The following is an 18,187-nucleotide window of genomic DNA, read 5'->3' on the forward strand; positions in this document are numbered from 1 at the left end:
TGTTCATAGTCCCACGGGAGAGGGAATGTAGAGGTTTGTACCTCATAACATCCTCAGCCAACATTTCTTCAAAACTATCCATGGTATATTGCAGACAGATACCAGAAATAAAACAATATAAATCACCAGCCTTTGAATTTCTGACAGATCACACACAACGTTCGTATTACTGTCATCTTAGCTAGAACTACTGTAATGAACATTGGTAATGCATTTGTTTGTTTTCTTCACAATGATGTCATTTTGTTCTTCCTGCTGTAACTCCATGTCTTCCTGGCCTCTCTCTGTTCACAGAAACCATTTGTCAGTTCCTGTTTCAGACGTACTTAAATCTAAATCATTTTTTAACAATGGACAAGAGTTCAAAGACCCACGAGGGACAAACAGTTCATGGACATACATGATTTCACAAGTATGCAGTATGTGACATTATACTGTATAAGGTAATGACAAAAAACCTCTGCCACAGTGCTTGCTGCAAAACTCCACCGCATTATTTACATTTCAGTGCTTGACCCTAGTGATAAATATTGCATGTGACAAAGCAGGGCAGTGAAACACACATGTCATCATCACCCCCTTTAACCTTCGTGCTTAGTCATTATGACTATGTAACCAGAAGGAGCCGTGGTTTGTGCGTGTGAAAGTGTGGGAGAGGAGAGGCTTTCCGCTGCCGAGGCTGAGAGCTCCGACTTGAGTGGACTGTAACTCTAACCCCTGTGGATTCTCTGGGAAAATATGGCTGCCAAAGCATTGCATCACACAACATACCCCAAAGAACCACAGCCCCAGTTTCCTTTCTGAAACCCCCTCTCCTGAGGCACCTATTGAAAGGATGTGTGGATGCTGCACGTGCGCGTGTGTGTGTGTGTGTGTGTGTGTGTGTGTGTGTGCGTGTGTGTGCGTGTGTGTGTGTGTGTGTGTGTGTGTGTGTGTGTGTGTGTGTGTGTGTGTCTATGTTTTGTGAGGGCCAAATGTGCCAAAATAGACACTGAGAGGACAAATGTCCCTGGTCATCTTCACAAGAGAAATTAATATTTCAATGATTAAAATTATTTTAGAGCTAAAAATAGGAAATGTTTCAGGTTGGGGTTAAATGTGGCATTTGGAGGTTCGGTTCAGGGGTTATGGGTTAAAGTTCAGCCTAGGGTAATACAAATGGCAACAACAACAACAAAAAAATACATTTATAAAGTTGCTGTCCTACAATATTTATGTCCTCACAAGTATAGTAATACCAAGACAGAGAGAGGGAGAGAATGCATGCACGTGCGTGCGTGTACCCATCCATGCATAAGGTATTTCTGAACGGCTGAGTTCAGTCCCGCAAGAAGTAAGACACACAAGTCATCCTCCCAGCATCCTGTTAGTCAGAGCACGCTGACGGCTACAGAGGATGAAGAATAATATAGTAAGACTTCCAGACAGTCTATTTGTGTGACAGATTGTGGTTCTATTGAGTCGCAGAGCATGTGTGTGTGTGAGCGTGTGTGTGTGTGTGTGTGTGAGAGCGTGTGTGTGTGTGTGTGTGTGTGTGTGTGTGTGTGTGTGTGTGTGTGTGTGTGTGTGTGTGTGTGTGTGTGTGTGTGTGTGTGTGTACATGTACATGTGTGAGCCCACTTTGTCCTTCCAGCTCTCCTGGGCAGAGCAGGCTTTATCTACAGGAAGTTTAGGCCCGATTGAGCCTCACTTGAGCCATACTTCCCATGACCAACTAATATGGCGGTGTGGATAAAACCTTCACTAGCGTGGATTTTGATCTGAACCCAACCTTCCTCCCCCACCCACCCACCCACAGTTACACTGTTACAGTTTGGAACCAGTGTCCTGACCGCAGAAGTCGTAAAGCGACGCTGATGATCGTCGCGTTGAGTTCAGCGAACGGTTTCAAGCGCCAACAGACCCGCCAGTTACCGTTATTGCACGGCAGTAACTACTGACCGCAATCGAGCCATGTCTTCAAATAAACACTCGTAATTCTCCCGACCAAATGTGGTTTTGCTATTATTGTGGCCGGCAGATACAAAACCTCTAATGGCGCTTGACTCTCTAGCTTCAGTTCCTGTGGCGAGCTGCACAAAGGGCCCTACACACATATTCTTCCACATAGTTTACAAGCTCGCGGAAGACGCGGCAGAACTCACGGCGGAACACATGGTCCTCGTTCCCATGCCCTCCTGAGTCAGTGTAGCTCAGAGCTGTTGTCTCTGCGGGGCAAAGTGGTTTGAGTGGGCCGGAGGAGGACCACTAAACAGTGCAACGCCAGTGTGTTGTTACAGGCTGAAACTGTTTTATCCAAAGCCTGTTCAAACAATCTCTCGCTCCAAAGTAAACCCCACCGTCAGCTGACAAACTGACGCCGAAGGGGGCCGTGTGGGTGCAGCCTCGCCATGTGACCACATGATTCACCACTTCACTGTGTGTGTGTGTGTGTGTGTGTGACCACGCGATTCACCTCCAAATAGAGGTGATGGCGAGTAAAGGGGAAAGAGGTTGACCGTAAGTCTTATATTATACTTCCGATCTACAAGCTCTCAACCTGTCACATAGCGGCACGTTGTGAACTTGCAGATTTTCGCTATATTCAAAACTCTTTGTCAATTTGTGAAATTTGTTGTATATAATGACATGCCCAAAATTGGGACGCCAGGTTGGATAAATAGTTAAAAGGGGAAAGAAGGCTCGAAATCATAAGTGGACGTGTGGTGTTTACCTTGTGGATCTCTGGGGCGGGACACTGGTCCCTGATTGGCTGACAGTCGTCCCTGGGTCGACAGCCATTGTCACACCAGCCACAGAGATGCCCTTGGTCCTCTCGGCCCCAGCACTGGGAACAGTCGGAACTGCCAACCCCACAGTTGTACACCTCCACTATATATATATATAGACAGAGAGAGAGAGAGGGGGGGGGGGGATGAGGAAGCATGGGAACGTGGAACAGAACAAGCAGAAGGATTATGTTGTTATTGCAAAACAGCCACCGTTGACCAAAGTTTTGGTTTTGTTGGTTAAAATCACAGTGCTGGGGAAATCACAAGTTGCTTTTTACGGAATATCTGAACCACATGGGCTGCGTGTCATGGACAAGTAGGATAAGCATCTGCAGAATGACATGCTATAAAAATAAATCAGCAGATGAGGTACTGTGCTGTACTGTTAGTTGCTGGTGCAAAGAAGAACAAAGCCAGGCAGAAACACATGATTACGTTCACGTTCCAGTAAGCCTCCCAGTGAGCAAACCCATTTGTATCTGTAAAGTATCGTGCATGTGTGCACAGATTGCACCCGCACCGACATTTGTGCATCTTCTGCTTTCCTGTGTGTGTGTGTGTGTGTGTGTGTGTGTGTGTGTGTGTGTGTGTGTGTGTGTGTGTGTGTGTGTGTGCAGTATATATGCGTGCGTTTGTGTGTATACATGCTTGTGCAATGTGCAAGATTGTGATGACTCGGCATGCTAGGAAACAGTTCTATAACTAACTATGCAGAATGCGTCTGGCAGGAGGCCCGGTTGCTGTTGTTTCGGCAGCGTTCACATGGCAGACACATGGCGCATACGAGCACCGCATCTGGTGCTGGAGCGGGGTGTGGGGGTGGAATGGGGGCTTGTAGCTCCACTGGAGGTGGACGAGATGCCAAGTTCAAAAACATGAGACATTGCCGTTGCTTGTCAGCAGCACACGCCGCGCGCTGTTGTTATGGTGCTTGAATTTTTGTTTGCAACAATGCATGGTGGAGCATTTGGTAACCTTTTCAAATTACAGCTCCTTCGATAATTACTGTGTAATTAGGTGGTAGCGTAATGTAGTGGTATGGAAAATTTTAATTTGTTGCAAAATGATGTGTCGTTATACGTGTATAATAAGCGAGAGTGAGACTGGAAGCCTGTGGGTGATCGTTTTGTTTTTGTCTTTTTCTTTTAAGGTGTAAGCAAGGGGAATGACAGGCATGCTAGTGGCCAACTTAGTCAAGATTTGGTCTATTTTGTGACAATCTAATTACCAGCAATTATGGAAAAACTGAACCATAATCACAAACATCACTGAGGACATGTATCCATCTGTCTTTCACTATGATGTTTACATCAGAACATCACTGAGGACATGTATCCATCTGTCTTTCACTATGATGTTTACATCAGCCTTATCTCTTACTGCAATAGTTCTCACACATTTTCATGTCAAAGACACCAATTGATATGTGACATATGCTATGTATTTGGCCTTGGACCCCCATTTGAAAAGAGTTGGTGTCAACTTTTTGTTTAACATGAGCTCACAACCGCTTATACAGTAGATCGGCAAATAAAACAGGGCTTAAGTGTTCAAACTTGTCCTCATCTTACTGTACCTTCCAACTGCTCAGGGCTGTCGATGTATTTCACAGGGTATCCTCTTCTCCGTAGAACAAGCTGGTACAGCTGACTCCACTGTGTTGTGTACAACTGCATGGACAGACACAGAACCAGTGGTCAAACGAGTCAAGGCACTGGATACTTAACAGCTCCTGTGAAATGGCTTTGTAGCACCATTCTATCATGGTAGAAGTGGGCATATAAAGTGTGTATAAAATGTTTTTGTGTGTGTGTGTGTGTGTGTGTGTGTGTGTGTGTGTGTGTGTGTGTGTGTGTGTGTGTGTGTGTGTGTGTGTTATCCGCTTTCCTCCTACAATTACTCATCCAAGGCTGCTGTTCCAGATAATAATAGGTTATTAGTCAACTTGCCAGAGAAAAATAAAAGTAAAATAAATAATGGTGTGTAAATAGAAATGACTCCAGAGGTACAACTGAGCTGGAACTTTTCTGGGCCACTGCATTGCACTGTGGATCTGTCACTTACTGTGACTCCAGTGGACTGTGGCACTGTTACTTACTGTGACTCCAGTGCACTGCACGGTGGAACTGTTCAACCACCAGGCTCCGTAGCGCTGCTCTGTCCCAAAATCACATTCCAGCTCCTCGCCCTGTGAAGCACAAGTATATGCATATTAAGACTATTATATTTAGGCAAATGGACTTGAGGTGATTTTCTATTCCGTTCACGGTATGTTATCTCTTGTGGTAGAACCAACTAGACAGACACACAGAAAAAAAGGGAGAAAGAGAAGGAGAGAGAGAGAGAGAGAGAGAGAGAGATTGGATGGGGGGAGGGGGGCATGTGAAAGACATTTTTCTCTCCAATAGGTCTGGTAACCATCGACAACTCTGAATGCGGCGTAATACCAGGAAACTAAAATAGCCCATGATAATTGTTCCTGCCAGGCACACAGATGCAATCATTCATAATTCATATTCATAAACATCTGGCCTCGCTGGTGCCAACACCTCAGCAACTCATCTGGGAGGCAGGAGGAGTAATGAATACAAATTCAATTTTCACGAACAGAGAAAGGCAGAGCTCAAGAAAGCCAAAGAACGGTATGCTGATAATTCTGATGATACTGATTGTTAAAGGAGTAGTTCACCTCAAGAATGACTTATTTTCTATGAATTACACACGACACACATGTGTATAACATGTGACAAAAACAATTCTCCTTAAATTCATGGCGTCATGCCTTGAATTCATGGAGATTTCTTTTTTTTTGTCGCATTAAACCACCAAGCCTAACCGGCTCATTGGTTAGTACTCCGCCGTGTCATCCAATTATTGGCTTAAGAATGTGACAAAAACTAAAAAATCGCTATGAATTCAAGGTGTCATGGGGTGTGTAATTAACAAATTAACTGCTCGTGGCGGATCGTTCCGCCAATTAGAATCCAACCGGCAACCGCTATTGGCGGAACGTTGCGTTTTTATTGAAATCAAACCGGATCGCTGATTTCATTTTTTTTTTTTTTTTTTTTTTGCTTGGCCTTTCCTTCTTCAGCGATCCTAGACAGGTTTCACGCACGCGCACTGCCGTTCACTTCTTGTATACAGGCGGACTACAAAGCTGAATAACTCTAAATCTACGGAGCTCTCCTTGGTTTTGACAAAATGAGGTCTTTGTGATTATCCGGTGATCTCGATTGGAACATTGGCTCTTTCTAGAGCAACGATGGACTCATTTTAGCTCGCTAGCATTGACGCTAATTATTTAGCATCTAAGATGGCCGACCAAACCGGACGTGCATCCAGCATGCAACACACTAAAACGAAGTAGATCCGGGTCGGCAGTCCACCAGGTGGCCTTTTAATACAAAATAGGTAATTATTTTGGGGGAACTACTCCTTTAAGGGGCAATATTGTTGGGTAAGTATTGTATTTGGATGACATCATTAGACGTCATTTGTCATATGACACATTTCAATTCCATTTACTTAGATTCGATTAGGCAAACGATTGGAGCCAGTGGGGATGGGAAAGTGATTTTGCTAAATGGAAAGACGAGTGCATAATTAAACAATGATTAACAACATGCCTGAAGATTTGGTGTGTAGATGCCTTACGATGCAGCCTTAAGATTTGACATTGGTTGTAAATATCTTACACATCATTGTACTTTATATGAGAGGGCAGGCTGGCCATCCTTATACTGTATAAGCATACCTGAGTTTTAGTTACAACTGGGCTCTGCTTTTCGTTAACATTTTTATTTTAATTAATTACTTCTTTTTTTTTGCAATGCCATTGGTCATGATATTTGCATATAAATACCCCCCACAGCTGTCTGAACTGACCACTAATTAAGCTTTTGTGACAATCCTGAATGACTTAAGAGCTTGAAAATGGAAAGAAGCTGTCGTGGTTTTTTTGTGGCAGCATTTGTGACAGCCAAATCCTTTGTATATTTCAATGAGCTTTAACCTGGTTAAATAAAGGTTAAAAAAATAAATAATAATAATAATCCATATTACAGTCACATTTGGCATCTGAGCTACACATTGTGAAAAACATTTCAACAGAAAGGGTCAGATTGTTCTAAAAATAGAGGATGAAATAATCATTTCACAATCTTAATTGTGAACAGATTATTCCAACTAGAACAACTTTTTATGGCTTCCCCCCTTCAAAATTGCAAAATAAAGTATACGGTTTCCTGTGTTTATTTGTAGTAAAAGTCTAAGGGATGACAAATACTGGAGGGAAAGGTTGTAATCATCTCCGTGTTGGCAGTCACTTTGGTTAAACTGTTTACCAGGGTTAAATTCCAATAACTCGTGAAAAATGCAGACCGTGTCACTTTTACAGTGTCTGGGGGGTGGGGATTTTGTGGTGAAATGTGGGATTTGGTCAAAATAGTTCCACAAGTTCCACAGGAGGCAGCAAGTAAAGACGGTAAGTTTGACTTAAGCCTCAGTTATACTTGATTGCCCGTCTGTGTCGCGCACCAAAAAATGTGACTTTGTGAGCTTCCGGTGCTCGACGAAGTATAACACAAACTTATTCGACACAAAGTTCAGTCACAGACAAGCTGAAAACGTTATTCAAACTACTTTGGTTTTCTGTAAAGTTTAGAAAGTATGCGTGTGTGCCGTGCATGCGCGCCTGCATGCGTACGTATGTGACTCATTGTCTGTCTCCATAGCAGCACAGTAGCAGAAAAGGGGGAAGTTGGGGTCACGCTGACCCAACCTGGGAACCAGACAGCCATTTCACAATCTATAAGAGCCCCCCACCTCTGATCACAGAAGTAGCTACTGACTCACACACTCTCTCACATACGCACACACACACACACACACACACACACACACACACACACACACACACACAAACACACACACACACACACACACAGTGGATTAAGGAGAGGATTAGGGGTTTCCAAACAGATTTTGGAAGCAGCGGCAGATCATCAAAAAGAACACCAGTAAGCGTACATCTTCCTCGTGTGGTACTTCTGAATTAGTACACACTGTAGTGTGCTGACTAAGGCATAAGCCTCGGTCACAGTCAGCTGCACAGAACATGGCGGGCCCTGATAGCCGCGAGGTGAGCAACATAATCAGGGAAGATACAGCCTCATTCATCATGCTCATGACTTGTTTTTTCCACCCACACAATTTTCATCGGCTCTTGCCACACACCAAAGCGATTACCCCAGGTTTGGTTCCTTCGCTGAACCAAATCATATTATGCCCTTGTCCATCTGTGGCTAACTCATTTTGTGGCCCTACTTACACCACACAGCTCCATGTTTAATTGTAATCAATTACCCGTCATGAAATTTGGATAATTCTCAAATCCCCTAGAGGGCTGCCGAGGTTGAACGATTTAGGGAAAATATCTAATTGTGTTTTTTCAGTCCAGTAATTACCAAGACATGTTTACTAATACATTAGATCAAACAGTGTTGTTGCATGTTTTGCCCATTACAGAAGTTATGATTATTGCGATTGCAGGTCGCAGTTAACTATGAAATCGTGCATTACCGTCACTTGTTCACGCCCCCATATATAGTCATGCCAAGTGTCATCACATGATGTCATCGATATTAAGCCCATATATGGAGATCCCTGATGTCATCAATATTGGCGAGCAACTCTACATTTCACCGGCGAAAACTAGAGTTCTCAACAGGCCCGAAAATTAAGGACCGGCCCTACCTGGGTCCTCATAAAACCCTGTACGCTCAAGACACTGCCCCCGCTGCCACCCTTAGATCTCCATCTATGGAGCTGACCTGTTCTGACATTCCATATGTTGATCTGAACCCCCATGTTAAAGCGCCAGCGGTCTGCTGTCACCCAGGCGGATGCGTGCAGGCGTCTTACTGGTATAAGCATAAACTATTTTAAAGATAATTACCATATTTCCATAAAAATCACCAGTGTATCACTTCAGAGTGACATACCCACCTTAAAAGGATCTGCTTCTACAGCTAATATTCACATCACTGTGATTCAATCATGGACATCTGGATTTGAGACGTAAAACAAGACTTTCACCAGGGACTATTTTCGGCAAGATTTTTCAAATTAATCCAGTAAATCCATGCCTTCAACTGCATTAAAAATACAACATTAATGTAACTTTGACAAAAAAAAAGTGATATGAATTTCCCTTGTTAATGACCTGCCTCAGTTTCAAGTCCCTGCAAGTTTATTTGATTACAATACTGAAATGAATGAAAACCTATGGCTTCTTCAAAGGTCAAGAACTGAACATTGTCAGCAGTAATATAAAGTATAAAGTATATGAATATGACTTCTAGACAGTGAGCTAAACATGCTGCTCCTTCTAGTATACATTTAAGGGTGAAATGAATATTGTACTTGATTCATGGACCACTTACCTAAAACACTAGAGTAACTTGTTTAGAAGCCCAATTTAGGTGCCCCCAACTGCCACTGCAATTTGGAAATTGCAGTAATTCATCTTGCAAAATGGATTCTCTTTGGATTAATTGTTCAGTCCTCCAGCACCTCCTGTCCCCTGCTGTGACAATGAAATTAAGAAACTAGTTTCTTCCTCTACTGCACCTCTTTAAGGTGGCTAGCCCTAGCGTCCCTATTCTGGGGCAAACATTTTGTGAAAATAGAAGATGTACAAGCTCACAACGTGTCACGTTGCGACATGTTGTGAGCTCCCATACCTGCTATTTCTGGGAAGAGTTGGTATAGACGGAAAAGGCAGGGGGCCCAAGTATAGACCCCTGGGGGACTCCAGTCCCCCATATAAGTATAAGTGTATCGTGTTTGAATGTTTAATGACATGGTGAAAGGAACTATACCTCCTCGATGTGGTTTAATGACAAGGTGAAATCTTGGGTCATCCCCGAGGGGGACGGCGGGAACTCCATGGCAGCCAGGCTGGGACAGGAAGCGGCGCTCTGGAGGGGGCAGGAAGTGACATACCGAGGGTTAAAGAAAACAATGGCTCGCGCCCACCAGCACATCCGCGTCCGAAAATACCCGTCCTGTTTATCTGAGGCAGGAGGAGGAAATGAGCAGCGCTGGTCGGCTGTGAGAGGAATAACAATAGCTTCAAATGGAGATACGATGTGTGTGATTAGAGACCTGGCAGACAATGTGAGGAGCAACGACCTGCTCGTCCCTCCATGACCTACATTACAAAAGACCTAATGGGAGTTTTTGAAAAGCTAGCATTATCGGGGGGGGGGTTTATCGCTTAAAGTCCTGTCGTGTGTCCTTTTTTTCTTCATATCAAGTCACAGTGCACTGTATACGTGAGTGGAATATGTCACGTTTGGGGGGGAGAAGCAATTAAGTCTTTACAAGGTTGCTTAACAAAACTTGGTCTGGTGATATACAGCTGAACATAAAGTGGCTCTCGAGACAATAAAACACTCACTCACACCCACTTGCAAGGCCGGCAGACAGACAACAAGCAGACGTATGAGTCATGTCCTCTTCCCCCAGCGGGGGTCCAGAAAAGTATCAACAGGCCCCCAGTCGGGAGGCCGGGCCCTCGGGTCAGTCAGCTGGCAGGTGGTGAGGTGGAGGGATGGGGGGAATAGGGGGAGCTCATCAGCGGAGCCACGGGACGCGGCTGGACGTTTTACAGCTCACTCCTGGCTCCCATTCCAAAGGGAGCGCTAATAAAGGGGTGGCTGACTTAATCACAGGAGCGATGTTGTCAGGAGCTGAGTATGCGCCGCAGAGGTGAGGGACACTGTCTGGAGCCCTGTGATAGCTTTTAATGAGGCTACTGTAGCTTTTTGGATGACAGTTCGTAGTTTAACAACCTCGCCGTGAGCCCCCCCCGAAACCTTTAACTGTGGGCAGTTTGTCTGCTTGGCAGAAGAAGAATTTAAGATCCCACTGCAGGGGCTAAATATATACTAGAGCAAGACTCTGGCCCATATTGGCCATTATCGGACTTGCCAATGATGCAGCTGATGTGGCCCGATAGTGGATAATTTCAAGGACACTCCAAATTCAGGATCGGCATCGGACCCAAAAATCGGGCATCAGCTGGACTCAAATCACGATAAACGTGTAACTGCATGCAGTTTGTCTGCCTGACAGAATAATTTAAGATCTTGACATTGAGAGTTCACACAACACTGAAGAAGCTAAATATACTACACAATTGTTGTGGATATGCTAAACTAAATAATTAAAATAGAAGAGTGCATGAATCCACCGTCTGAAATGTGGGCCATGTTGCAGAGTTTTGTCTTTGCCACCAAGCAAGTTCTGACATTTAGACATAATTCCCTACTAAAACGGGGGACATTTAGACATAATTCCCTACTAAAACGGGGACACAGTGAACCCATTTCATTGGCGTACAGATTCCTGTGAGTAAATCAACCCAAGCTACCATGAAGACAGAGTTTAGTGGAGGTCACGGGAGCTCTAAAATGGGGCACTATCTGTTAAACCACTAGCAACTGAGTTTTTATGACTGGATTGAAAGTAATTTAGGCACTGTTTCTCAACCAGTGGTCCAGGAAGCAAGGCGTAATTACGCGAGGTCTTATATGCTTAAAAATATACGTATTGTATCTTTCTTAAATATGTATCAAAAATACCACATGATTGCTGTTGCCTAACCCATCTGGGCCCAACAGAGCAGCAGACTGCGATCTGTTTTCTTGGACAACAATACTGTCTGGATCAGGCACACTTAAATAAGAGTCTGTGGTTAGGAGGGGGATGTTTTAATACAATGGCTATCCCCCATCATGCAATGCGTGGTTGATGGATGAAGGGTGAGTCACTCTCTCACCTCCAGCAGGTCGTGTGCTGACTCGGCCTTACTGGAAACACAGGAGTGGCTCTGCTGGTCCCAGTAACACCTCCACCTGGTAGAGAGACAGCTCACACATCTGACAGACAGACAGACACAGACACAGACAAAGACAGACTTATTATCCACTTTCAACTTCCTTCAGCGTCCGTACACAAATCTACAATAAAAATAAAAATCACACTCATGTGAAGTGAGGGGTGCTCTTATCGTCATATATAATCATACATCAGCCAATCAAATCAGCACATTCCGTGCTACAAAGCTGTGCGTAGGAGGGGCTAGCGCCCCTAAAGAAATCATTATCAGAAATTGCACAAATGTTACATTTTCCAAAAACTGTCACGATGTGGTTCTGGAGGTGTAGGACTCAGGTGCAGAACGAACCTGGCAGAGGAGTGAATTAAAGGGTTTTAATTCTCAAAAGATGCACATCGTGAAACAACTTGGAACAACTAGACATAACTAGGAGTTGGAATAACTAGGACTTAACTAGGGAAACACAAGGTACTGACCACATCATTCACGAAGATGAACTGACAAGGAGCTGAAAACACTGGGGAATATATATAGACAAGACTAACTACACATAGGTGAACTGAAACACACAATCAACACTGGGATAGGCTAACAGACAACAGAACACAGGTGGTTAGGGTTACACTAATACGGGGGGTGAGACAAGGTAGGAGACAGAAAACAAGGCAGACAGGAAATCACAGAACACTATTACAAAATAAGGTACAGAACACAAATACAAGTAATAAGGGCAGAGGAGCGTACCTTGACAGTACTGTCACGGTCTCAGACTTTGCTCATCTAGATGTTGTTTTCTATGTTATGTTCTACTTGTTTTGATTTTATGTTCTGTTTATCTAGCTGTTGCATGTCTATGTTCTTGTTCTAGTTGTTTTGGTTCTATGTTCTTGTCTTCCCCATGTGTTTCTCATGTGTAATCAGCCCTCCTGTGTATATTAGTCTTGTTCCCCAGTCAGTCCTTGTCGGTTCATTGTTTAGTGTCACTCTGCATTTGTGATTTCTGTTCTGTTCACCTGTTAAATAAAATACCCAACCATGGGTTTTGATCACTACTCCTGCCTGGCTGTCCTGCATTTGGGTCCTCACCACCACCACCACCACCAGATCGTGACATATCACATATCATCTGTGTAATTAGTATATGCACACACAGGTGCACGAGTGTGCAAGGACAGACACATGAACTGGTCCAGCAGCACACACAGACAGGGCCAGTGGATGTTAGACGTCCAAACAGCATGTCTGGTAAAACCGGTTACCTGACATACTGTGTGTCATCTGTCCGACAGTTACAACACAGCCAGCAGAGGTCAAGCCGGGCCAACGTGATGAGGACACAACAACAGAGAATGTGCCTGTACATACACAAGCCTGACAAGCTTTTAATGTCACTCCACACACGCCTGTGTGGGCTTGCAGTGCACCCAGATAAAACCAACAGCACCAACGTCGAGGAACACCTTCTCCACCGCCTCCAGAAACACACAGATGTGCCGCGTTTAGGAAGGAGGATAGGAAGCACTCCCCAGTGATAGCACCACCACTCTGGGGGTCTTAAAGATGGGCTGGGGGGGGGGGGGGAGCGTGGGGGTTGGGAGGGAGGGAAGGAAAGGAAAGGGCGGCGTGATTAGAAGCAGACGTCTCTCTCCAGGCTCTTATCAGCAAGGACTCTGTTTTCCCTAACCCCCCTATCTGTCCTTCTAACACATGTACGCACAAGGAACACGCACGCACACACACACACGCATGCACGCGCACACACACACACACACATGTCATGCACACATGCACACACGCGCACACACGCACACACACGCATACACACACACACACACACACACACACACAGAGACAAGGGTAACAATAACACATTCACACACAAGCTCCGTTTTTTCAGCTTGACCCAACAACCAACAACCAACAACCAAGACCCTGTAACCCTGTCCCTGATCCCCACCCACCCACGCACACGCACATGCACATGCACATGCACATGCACATGCACATGCACATGCACATGCACATGCACATGCACATGCACATGCACATGCACATGCACATGCACATGCACACACCCACACACACACACACACTACGCACTAAGCACTAAGCACGGACACGGACACATGCACGGACACACGGACACACACACACACAAACACACACACACACAAACACATACACACGGACACACTAAGCACACGGATGAGGCCTCTCGGTGGACACAGTGGCTAAACACACATTCTCAATCACGTCTCTGTCAAAGGAGAAAGATGTTAGAAAGAAAAGAGCATTTTCAGAGGACGAGAGGAACAGAGAGACAGAGAGAGGCGAAGAAGAAAATGACAAACACAGACCAGGAAAGACGGGGAAAAAAGAAAGGAATGCTGCCAACAGAGGGTGAAAGGGAGGAAAGGAGAGAGAGAGAGAGAGAGAGAGAGAGAGAGAGAGAGAGAGAGAGAAGAGTTGCGGCAGAGCAGGAAATTGAGAAACAAAGACGGTGAAAAGCAATGAGAGCAATGAGATTAAGAAAAGAAAGAGAGATTCCAATTAGAGAGATACAGTAGAGAAAGAGAGAGAGACGCACAAACACACACACACACACACAGACAGACAGACAGACAGACAGACAGACAGACAGACAGACAGACAGACAGACAGACAGACAGACAGACAGACAGACAGACAGACAGACAGACAGACAGACAGACAGACAGACAGACAGACAGACAGACAGACAGACAGACAGACAGACAGACAGACAGACAGACAGACAGACAGACAGACAGACAGACAGACAGACAGACAGACAGACAGACAGACAGACAGACAGACAGACAGACAGACAGACAGACAGACAGACAGACAGACAGACAGACAGACAGACAGACAGACAGACAGACAGACAGACAGACAGACAGACAGACAGACAGACAGACAGACAGACAGACAGACAGACAGACAGACAGGTGTTTGTCCAACTGGACTGCAGTGAGGTTGGAATGCTACCGTCTGGTACGGACGCACGCATCAAATGGTCCAGCACACACAGCCAACACCAGCAAACACAACAAAAGAAGAACCTCTCAAGACAGGGACAAAAGGTTAACGTCTTTTCACAACGCAATGTGAATTATTTTATAGGTGTACCATTCAATAATAAACAAAACGTAAATGGATTAAGACTGAAACTAACTTAACCCCTATATATGTTATACAACAAACAGCTAAAAGAACGAGATACGATTCGTTGTCAGCATGTAGATTTCTGACCATGTTTGACATTATTTTTTATTTATTTATTTTTATTTTTATTTATATAGCACCTTTCATACATAAATGTAGCTCAAAGTGCTTTACAGGGCAGAACATGAATAATAAAAAATAAATAAAAGATCACTTAAAAGCAATGTTGTAGAGGTGGGTCCAGGTTGAAAAAGATTAATGTATAGAAATGTCATACTTTGGGCTGTATGATATGACTCCAAATCAATATCACGATTATTTAAAACTTTTGCCTCGATAGATAGATAGATAGATAGATAGATAGATAGATAGATAGATAGATAGATAGATAGATAGATAGATAGATAGATAGATAGATAGATAGATAGATAGATAGATAGATAGATAGATAGATAGATCGGAAACACATCGACTTACTGGCCTTGGAAAGTCTCGGAATCCCCCAGAAGGAAGTTACTAATGTTGCTCTGGAGAGGGAAGTCTGGAGCTCTCTGGTGGAGCTGTTGCCCCCGCGACCCGACTACGGATAAGCGGTTGAAGATGGATGGATGGATGAATGGTATATTATACAGGGCTTAAGTAGTTAATCAGACAAATCGATTTAGTCCACGATTACGTCTGCTGGAGATTCTAAATGTCGGTTTGGAATGATTATATTTTCAGTGAATTGCTGAGCCTACCTTGAAGATCATTATTTTAGGCGAGCGAGCCTAACGTTCAATAAGAATGAATATTTAAATTAGGCTTAAGGAGAAGCTCTCTTCCACGAGGCTCACACATTTTTGTCCATTTTCTAATTCTGTCTGGGGTTATTAGCTGTTATTGTCTCCACCAGGCCGAAGGCATGGGGAGAGAGTATGTTTTGCACTCCGTCCGTGTGTCCGTCCGTCCGTCTGTTACCAGCTAATCTCCGTCACTGTTAACCCGGTCGATACCAAACTTGCCACAGAACGGCCTGTTATAGCACCACCAGTAGGCCGACTTTTGTAAAACATTTTTTTATATATTACTCCTATTATTTTGTCCAAAAATCCCGCAAATCGTTACACAGTATCTCTATAGTGATATTTCATGTTCCATCCTGATTGGCTAAATTTGCAGGAGTGGCCCGTTTGGACAAAAAATGCCTCAAATCATGAACGCAGCGTGCAATTTAAGACGTTCCTACTAGGCTGAGAAATATATCCCACCCTTTTCACATTCGCCTGTCATAGCACCACCAACAGGTGGATTTTTGCAAAACACATTTTTGGAACAAAATGACTAAAATCCTCCAATTGCCATCCAAGGCGTAAGAAGAAATGGCACCCTTTTCACATTGGCTTATTATAGCACCACCAGGAGGCCACAACCTGACCACAGGTTGAGACCTGTGCCCCGAGGGGCACATTTTCTAGTTAAAGCAGTGGTTTGAAAACTTTTATTTTGTGCCAGCACGCCCAGCAGCCCCCATACAAGATTTATGTTGTTGAAAGGTTTGAGAAATATTATTAATAGGATATTTCACATTTTCTTCTTTTTTTATCGATGTATATAGGGTTTAAACCGTTGCACTGATTTCGATGCTATATTAACTCATTTGGCTGGGGACTGCACCTGAAACCCCCTCAAGGACCCCTGTGGGGTCCCCGGACCACACTCTGAGACCCGCTGACCTTGAAGATCAGTTATTTTAGGCGAGCGAGGCTTCCGCTCTACAGAGTATTCAAATTAGGCTTAAGAAACCGCTCTCCGATTCCATTGGGGAGAAGAGGCTCCTGGATTTTTGTCTCGTTTTCTAATTCTTTTCTGGGGTTATTAGAGAACAGCTTGAAGTGATTAAAGTTAGACAGAGTATATCAGCTCTGCTGAGTGCATGGCGGCACTCCGCCTGTGAGAACGCCACTCTGCTCATTATCACCTCATACAAAACGGCATCTCATTTCACACTCCTAGACCTCGCTGAGGACACGAGCGCACACACGCATGTGTACGCACGAGCGCACGCGCACACACACACACACACACACACACACACACAAACACACACACACACACACACACACAACACACACACACACACACACACACACACGCACACACACACACACACACACACACATAAAACCTCCCTCAAGGTTGTTTTCACACCTTACTTCAGAGCATCTTGAAAAGGAGACTGATGGGGCTCTTTTTGATCACACAGGATCTCACACTTTTGATGTCTCATATACAGTTTAACATGCAGTACATGCATGTGTGCGCGCGCACACACACACACACACACACACACACACACACACAGACACAGACACACAAACACATTCCCGTGCACATGCAGACAGACACCCGTCTAGAGGTACGATTCTCACTTGGGGTACATGCGAGAGGTCCTGGGTTCAAATCCCGGGCGTGCCCCAATTTATGCCACGCCCCTTTTGTCTAGGGGTAAAGGGAGTAACAACAAACACACTCTCACGCAACAAACTTGCAGACACAAGAAACATGTGTGCTCAAGCTTAAACACACACACACACGCACAATCGCACATACACACACACGCACGTGGGTCACGCGCGCACACACACACACACACACACACACACACACACACACACACACACACACACTGAAACCCCTCTAAGCTCAGAGATCGGCCCATCAGATAAAGCAGATCTTCAGACATGGTCAAACATGCAATCGGATGCCAGCTGGATGTCCTCCAGAAGACAGAAGGCCCTCTTTGTGACCGGGGCCGCCTACGGCCATGCAGGCCACAGCCTTCCACACAGGAACAAACAGCGACATGACCAGCCCGGGCGTCTGACTTATCCAATTTCCTCAGACTTAACGTCTACAGAATATTAATCCCACATTTGATCCTCACTGCTGGAAAACCCTAGAGTGGGCTAAATATAATATACTAAAGAAAGCTATCCTTGGTGGTTGTGTGTGTCAGCACTATTTACTCACCGTGACCTAAACAAGATAGGCAGGAGAACTGGAGAGAGAAGACGTTCTTTGGAAGACGGAGACAAATGCTCTCTGAAGTTGTACGCAGATCAGAGAGTCTTTGTTGTCTGCTGTAAGCTACACTGTAATATCCTGAGAGTTAGCTTATCTCTGAGAGTGCACAAATACGGCTCCATTTGGTTCCATTGGTGCACTCTCTCTGAGTTGCAACAAATGGATAAATGAATACTGAACATTTTACTGTGCGCATGGGTTTGTCGAGAAAGCCATGGAGGATACAGTTGACATTTGGCCGACATTTGAGCGATAC

At 44.6% G+C, this 18,187-nt stretch overlaps 1 protein-coding gene across 1 annotated transcript in view; it reads right to left on the minus strand.

Annotated features, from left to right (window-relative positions):
- The window catches only part of plxnd1 (plexin D1), a 108,990-nt gene that overhangs the window by 63,326 nt on the left and 27,477 nt on the right, over positions 1-18,187 (minus strand). Inside the window, exons 8-12 of the mRNA XM_083769818.1 lie at positions 11,620-11,719; positions 9,656-9,754; positions 4,870-4,959; positions 4,348-4,441; positions 2,714-2,871 (exon numbers count right to left, since the gene is read on the minus strand). Coding sequence (XP_083625944.1) covers positions 2,714-2,871; positions 4,348-4,441; positions 4,870-4,959; positions 9,656-9,754; positions 11,620-11,719 — 541 coding nt within the window. The remainder of the gene's footprint in view (positions 1-2,713; positions 2,872-4,347; positions 4,442-4,869; positions 4,960-9,655; positions 9,755-11,619; positions 11,720-18,187) is intronic.

This window comes from Protomyctophum parallelum, assembly GCF_964188405.1.
Source record: "Protomyctophum parallelum genome assembly, chromosome: 7".
In the NCBI taxonomy this organism is placed as follows: Eukaryota; Metazoa; Chordata; class Actinopteri; order Myctophiformes; family Myctophidae; genus Protomyctophum; species Protomyctophum parallelum.